General features: G+C 51.1%; 1 protein-coding gene across 3 annotated transcripts in view; it reads left to right on the top strand.

Moving 5' to 3' along the window:
- Positions 1–5,720: 5,720 nt before the first annotated feature.
- RBMS3 (RNA binding motif single stranded interacting protein 3) overlaps positions 5,721–7,127 on the top strand; it is a 1,376,050-nt gene continuing 1,374,643 nt past the window's right edge. Inside the window, exon 1 of one of the 3 annotated variants that reach the window (XM_086942113.1) lies at positions 5,721–6,533. In XM_086942113.1, the coding sequence (XP_086798239.1) occupies positions 6,459–6,533 (75 nt within the window). In that variant the 5' untranslated portion in view covers positions 5,721–6,458. The remainder of the gene's footprint in view (positions 6,534–7,127) is intronic. The other 2 variants (XM_086942114.1, XM_086942115.1) reach the window with 2 other exon arrangements.

The raw sequence follows: 7,127 nt of genomic DNA, 5'->3' as shown, positions 1-7,127 counted from the left end.
TGACACGTGTCTGACCCTTCCCTAGCCCACAGTTCTTTCAGAGGCAGCCTAACATGTGCCTGACCCCTCCCCAGCCCACCGCTCTTTCACAGTCAGAGTTCGGTATGTGTCTGACTCTCGACTAGTCTGCGACTCTTTGAGTGGCCGCCTAACATGTGACTGACCCTTCCCCAGCCTACCGTTCTTTTCACTGAGTCTAATGTGTATTCGACTCTGCAAAAGACTACCACACTTTCACTAAGCCTGACAGGTCTGACTTTGCCCTAGTCTGACAGGTGACTGACTCTGCCCTAGCCTGACAGGTATCTGACTCTGCCCTAGCCTGACAGGTGTCTGACTCTGCCCTAGCCTGACAGGTGTCTGACTCTGCCCTAGTCTGACAGGTGACTGACTCTGCCCTAGCCTGACAGGTGACTGACTCTGCCCTAGCCTGACAGGTGTCTGACTCTGCCCTAGCCTGACAGGTATCTGACTCTGCCCTAGCCTGACAGGTGACTGACTCTGCCCTAGCCTGAAAGGTGTCTAACTCTATTTTAATTTTGTCATCTTTGCAGTTCTTTTTCAATAATTGAAATATTGAAGAAAGTGAATTTAGTGATCATAACCCTTTAACAATTCGCATGACAGGTCCAGTATCAGTAAAATTTGGGGATGCTCCAAGTAAGGGCCTACTGAGACCGACAGATCGGAAGCGTAGACTTAAATGGTCCCAGGTATCCCCAGAAAGATTTTTATAACAAGGTCAAATTGGCCTGCGCCGATGAATTGTTATTATGCACAACGGAGAGGGTCCTCCCAAATGAGATTCTTGAAGCATTTGAGTCTATATCACACAAAGTGGCTGAAGTGCTATACACCCCAGCCAGATGACACTTTTTGTCTGGTCCTAGATGGTTTGGTTCCCATTGCTCTAAGGCAGCTAAGAGGTTGAGGGAAGTCTACAGCAAAACCAAGAAGTCTTTGCCTGTTGCAGAGAATACAAGTTAGCCCTTGCCAATCGGAAGGGAGAATTGAAGGAAGAAGCGTGGGAGGAGCTGATTGACTCCAGCACTCTTAGAAACAGTTCGAAGTTCTCGAGTGTTGTGAATAGGCCCTGGTTTGACCAGGAAGGGGGGAGTGCCTTGACTCACACATCACTGAGGAGGAGTGGGTACTTCATTTCAAATCTATGTTTGATTGCCCGCTTGAGCCTAATTACAGGAAACCCCTGGACAGGGAGGACCCAGTGATAACATTTGAGAGGGGTGAGATCCTGGAAGGTATCATAGGATTATCTATTGGTGAAGCGCCTGGCCCTGATGGGATCCCTCCGAACTTATTTAAGTCGGACCCCTCTTTCTGGGTGCCGATACAGGAGTCAGTTTTCAACGCTGCGGCAAAGAAGGGTATCCCACAGTCCTGGGCAACTTCTACTATGGTGCCTGTATTCAAAAAGGGAGACAGAAATAGTACCCACTGCTATAGACCAATTTTGCTTATTGAATCAGTGGTAAAAGTGGTGGGTTGGGTCCTCCTAGAGAGATTAACAACTTGGGCGGAGGACCACAAGATCTTGTTGGATGTCCAGTATGGTTTTCGGCCGGGACGTTCCACCGTGGCTCAGTGTCTTAACCTTTCAATGATACTGAGCAAATACACTGTCGCTTGCCCAGGAACTATCCACCTTGCCTTAATGGACCTGTCATCTGCGTTTGACTGTGTCAACAGGGACAAGCTGTGGCAGTTCATGAGGGAAATGGGAGTGGAGAACAGTATTATTAACTTAATCGAGGACCTGTATGTATCAACTAAAGCAAATGTCAGGTTCTCACAGGATTTGCAGGTTACAAGGGATTTTCATATTAAGAACGGAGTTCGGCAAGGATGTATTCTGGCCCCTTTTTTATATCAACGAACTGGACAGTGAATTAAGGGCAACTGGAGCTGACTACCCATGTGTAGGACGGGAAGGTATTCCCGTCCTGCTATATGCGGACGACACCGTCCTCATATCCAGGACCGAATTGGGTTTGCAATTGTTTTTAAGCACCTTTTCAAGATTCATGAGTGACCGGGACTTGGCAATTAATAATTCCAAGTCCTATGTCATGCAAGTGGGGCAATTGGCGAAAATGAGTTTTCAATTTAGTATAGGTGTCTCTAAGATCCCTGGCACAACTATATTCTCCTACTTAGGGGTCTTTTTTGATGACCAGCTCAAATGGGGACCCTAATACAGAAGATAAAAAAAGGGGATCTGGCCCGGGTTAACTCAGCAATCTTCAATTTTGCATCCAAAATAGGGAAGAAACCAACAGGAGCCATGCTGCAAGTGTACCAGGCTAAAAGCATGGCCATAGCTTCATATGGTAGTGAAATTTGGGGATACATTGTTGCAGAATCCCTCCAGATAGCGGTAAATGACTTTTTGAAGCGCTTACTATGCGTTCCCTGTGGAACATCTAACCTAGCTGTCCACGAGGAACAGGGGTCCTCTTTTTAAGTGATGCTCTTGCCTTGAGACCTCTGATTTTCTGGCTAAAATGTTAGTTGAACAAAGATCTAACTCTCACCCACTTGATCCTAAGAGAGTGTGTGACCCTTGACAACTCGGCTCGTATTTCATGGCTGAGATATATAAAAAAAAGTTTTGATGGGTTAGGGCGGGGGAACCTATTTACTAACCCTGATGTTATCATAAAGGAGGACGTGGAATCGACTAAGATAGCTTTTCTGTCCCTAAGGAAGATGGAAAGGGAAGCTAAGGAGGTGTTGAGACCTAGTGTTCGGACGTACATAATGCTTAAGACAACCCCCAGGACGGAACCTTATCTCATGGGGTCTCTGTCCACACATGAGAAATTTTTGTTAACTAGGCTGCGGCTGAACATTTTTCACCTTTTGCTCGCCAGACCCAAGGGCTCCAATAGAGATCAAGTGCTCGTGCCCTGAGGCTGCGACGGACAGTCTCCGCAGGATACGCTGCACTTTCTGCTTTTATGTCAATTTTATGAAACTCCTCGTAAGCACTTTCTGGTTCCTATCTTGAAAAGAATGAATTTTAGACAAGTTCGCCCAGCACTTGTGTTCCTGCAACTACTGAGAGAGGACTGTATGTTTTTTATAGTAGGGTTTTTAAAAACCGCCCTTAAATCTTGGAGGTGTATGGATATGTAAAGTTTGTTTCCTCAGGCTTATTTATTTATTTATTGGACTCTAACTGTGATATTGGCTGTCGTTTTAAATTATGTATTTTCACTTAAATTGTTTTTTATGTTTATGTAACTTTTATGGTTTTACCACAAAAACCGAATAAAGTTTTTCTGACTGACTGAGGTGTCTGACTCTGCCCTAGCTTGACATATGCTTGATTCTGCTCCAGCCTCTCCTTCATTCAAAAACAGCCTGTCATGTGTCTGACTCTACACTAGCCTACATTAGTCTATCATATGTCTCACTCTGACATAGTCTCACATGCGTCTGTCTGCCCTAGCTTACTGTTATTTCAGAAACAGCCTGGCATGTCTCTAATTTTGCCGAGCCTGACATGTGTCTGACTTTGCCCTAGTCTGACATGTGTCTGACTTTGTACTATCTTGACATGTGCCTGCCACGTGTAAGACTCTACACTAGCCTGACATGTGTCTGACTCTGTTGTAACCTGACATGAACTTGCCATGTGTCTGACGCTGCCTTAGACTGACATGTGTCTCATTTTACCTTTGCCCGACATGTGAGTCTGCCCTAGCCTACTGTTCTTTCAGAGAAAGCCTGATATGTGTCTGACTATAGCATAACATGTGTCTGACTCTGCCCTAGTCTCACATGTGTCTGACTTTGTACTATCCTGGCATGTGCTTGCCATGTGTATCACTCTACACTAGCCTGACATGTGTCTGACTCTAGCCTGATATGTGTCTGACTCTGTCCCCACCTGACATGTTTGACTCTGCCCCAGTATGACGTGTCTGACTCTGCTATATCCTGTAATGTGTCTGACTGCACCCTAGCCTGACATGTGTCTCACTCTACCGTAGCCTGGCATGTGTCTGACTCTGCCCTATCCTGCTATGTGTCTGATTTTACCCTGGCCTCACATGTGTCTGACTGTACCCTGGTCTCACATGTGTCTGACTGTACCCTGGCCTCACATGTGTCTGACTGTACCCTAGCCTCACATGTGTCTGACTGTACACTAGCCTCATGTGTGCCTGACTGTATCCCGGTCTCACATGTCTCTGACTGTACCCTAGCCTCACATGTGTCTGACCGTACCCTAGCCTCATTTGTGTCTGACTGTACCCTAGCCTCACAGGTGTCTGACTGTACCCTAGCCTCACAGGTGTCTGACTGTACCCTAGCCTCAGGTGTGTCTGATTGTACCCTAGCCTCAGGTGTGTCTGACTGTACACTAGCGTCATGTGTCTGACTCTACCATAGCCTTAGATATGTCTGACTCTGACCTATCCTGAGATGTCCTTGCTATGTGTCTGACGCCACCCTATCCAGCCATGTGTCTGACTCTGACATAAGCTAACATGTGTCTGACTCCGCTATATCCTGTAATGTGTCTGACTGTACCCTAGCCTGACATGTGCCTCACTCTGCCGTAGCATGGCATGTGTGCGACTGTACTCTGGCCTCACATGTGTCTGACTGTACCCTAGCCTCACATGTGTTTGACTGTACCCTAGGCTCATGTGTCTGAGTCTACCATAGCCTTACATGTGTCTGAGTCTGTCCTATCCAGAGATGTCCTTGCCATGTGTCTGATTCCACACTGCAATGTGTCTGACTCCGTCCTATTCTGCCATGTGTCTGACTGTATTCTAGCCTGACATGTCTGACTCTAGCCTGACATGTATGCATTGTCACCCAGCCTTATCCTTCCTTTTGTCTCACCCTATCCTGGCAGAACATGTGCCTGACTCTAGCCTAACATGTTTGACTTTACACTAACCCAACGTGTCTGACTGCCCTAGCCTAACATGTGTCTGACTCTACCATAGCCTGACATGTGTGTGACTCTAGCCTGACGTGCCTGGCTGCCCTAGCCTGACGTACCTGACCCTCCCCCTGCCCTATCCTGTCTTGTGTCTCACTCTCTTCTAGCCTGACATGTGCCTCGCTCTATCCTGACGTGTCTGGCTAGCCTAGCCTGATATGTGTCTGACTCTACCCTGACATATGTCTGACTGTCCTATCCTGTCTTGTGTCTCACTCTCTTCTAGCCTGACATGTGCCTCGCTCTATCCTGACGTGTCTGACTGCCCTATCCTGTCTTGTGTCTCACTCTCTTCTAGCCTGACATGTGCCTCGCTCTATCCTGACGTGTCTGTCTAGCCTAGCCTGACATGTGTCTGACTCTACCCTGACATATGTCTGACTGTCCTATCCTGTCTTGTGTCTCACTCTCTTCTAGCCTGACATGTGCCTCACTCTATCCTGATGTGTCTGGCTAGCCTAGCCTTACATGTACCTGGCTCTAGCCTGGTATGCAGCCGCCTCTAACCTAACGTGCCTGGCTGCCCTTGCCAACAAGCGGCTGGTGCCCCAAGGGACACCGATCTGCCCAGCCACCCCCTGATTCCCCTTGGGGCCAGTGCGCCTCCGCTCCGCAGACAGGGACCCCGGCCTGGCTGTGGCCCTTCCTCCCCGCACAGGGGTCCCCGCGCCGCCGCTCCCGCTGACAGGGCCCCCGACCCCTGGCCCTTCCTCCCCCGCACCGGGCTCCCCGCACCGCCGCTTCCCCTTCCCCGGCAGCCAGCAGCAGAGGCACCGGGCTGCGCTTCCAGCGGCTGCGGCGGGGCCGAGGACTCGGAGGCGATTCCTTCTCGGAAGAAGCACTGCAGCCTTCTGGGGCTGCGCCGGAGTCTCCAGGGGGAGCGGGCCTCCCACCCACCGCCCGCCCTGGGCAGAGCACGGGGGCTGTCAGGCTCGAATGAAAGACAAGACGGGCACAGCGCGCAGGCCAGCCCGGGAGGGAGCGCGGCACCAGGCGGACACCGGGGGTTTGGGTGATTTTTTCCGTACGGTGGGAGGAGAGAGAATAGAGAGAGAGATTGAGATTGAGGGAGGGAGAGAGGGACAGAGGAGGGGGAGGAAGGAAGCCAGTCTGCAGAGGTCTGGAGTTACACGCTCTTCTGGAGTCGTGCGTTAAGTCTTTCGCTTTTTTTCCCGGGGATGTTGGTGTCTGAGGGACGACAAAGACGCAGCCGAGGACGGAATAACGCGTAAAGGAACGGGTGCGAGGGAGACGGAGGGACCCCTGGAAATCTGTGGGAACTATTCGTGCCGCCTGGTGGGAAGCAGGAGGACGCGGAGCCCGGCTCGGAGGGAGGAGAGGCGAGGCCAGCCCCCGGCGCTCCCCGGAACGCACCGGCCAGGAATAACGGGTCCGAGCCAGGGCACGGCGAGGCCCGGGGCGTGACACCCCGTCCACGGATTCCCTGCGTCGGAGATCTAACGATTCCAGCTACATGGGCAAACGCTTGGAACAGCAGCCAATGTACCCCCAGTACACCTATTACTACCCCCACTACCTGCAAACCAAGGTAGGGCGATGCGCGCGCGCCCTTGGGCGGGGGGTGGCCGGAGGCCAAAGGTCAACAATGCACGCCTGGCGCATCTGGGCGCTGGAGGTTTAATAGAGCGATGGATGGGTGGGTGCGCCTAAAAGCGCCGGTGGTGTGAGCGCTACATCCATGCTGTGCCGCTGGTCCCATCGCCCTTGGCTTGTTGCTTCCTGCCTGCGCTTGGCTCAGGGGCGCCGGCTGCGTCGTTCAGCGCCTTTATTCCGGAGCCCTGATAGCTCGACCCTGTTCTTCCGGCCCCGGGGATCGATTGGGCGCGCTGCGAGAGAGGAGAGTGTCCGTGACCCGGAGCCATGGCTGCTTAGCAGCGCACACAGGCAGATGGGGGGTGGCAGGCGCGCACGGCTTCGGGGTCACCCTGCCCCTCGCGCGCCCCCAACAAGGACATCTCGGAGACTAAACTTTTCCTCAGCTGTGTGTAAATGGATGGTTATTGTGTTCATGTATCTGTGCTCGCGTCTGTGTGCATGTGAACACAAACACGTTACATGCTTACATACGTGTATGTGCATAGATTGTTTCGCTCTATATGACTACATGTGTGTGCGTACACAG

The sequence above is a fragment of the Lissotriton vulgaris genome, chromosome 10, assembly GCF_964263255.1.
Source record: "Lissotriton vulgaris chromosome 10, aLisVul1.2, whole genome shotgun sequence".
In the NCBI taxonomy this organism is placed as follows: domain Eukaryota; kingdom Metazoa; phylum Chordata; class Amphibia; order Caudata; family Salamandridae; genus Lissotriton; species Lissotriton vulgaris.
The sequence above is the reverse complement of the archived record's forward strand: the minus strand, read 5'-3'. Positions and strand labels throughout refer to the sequence as shown.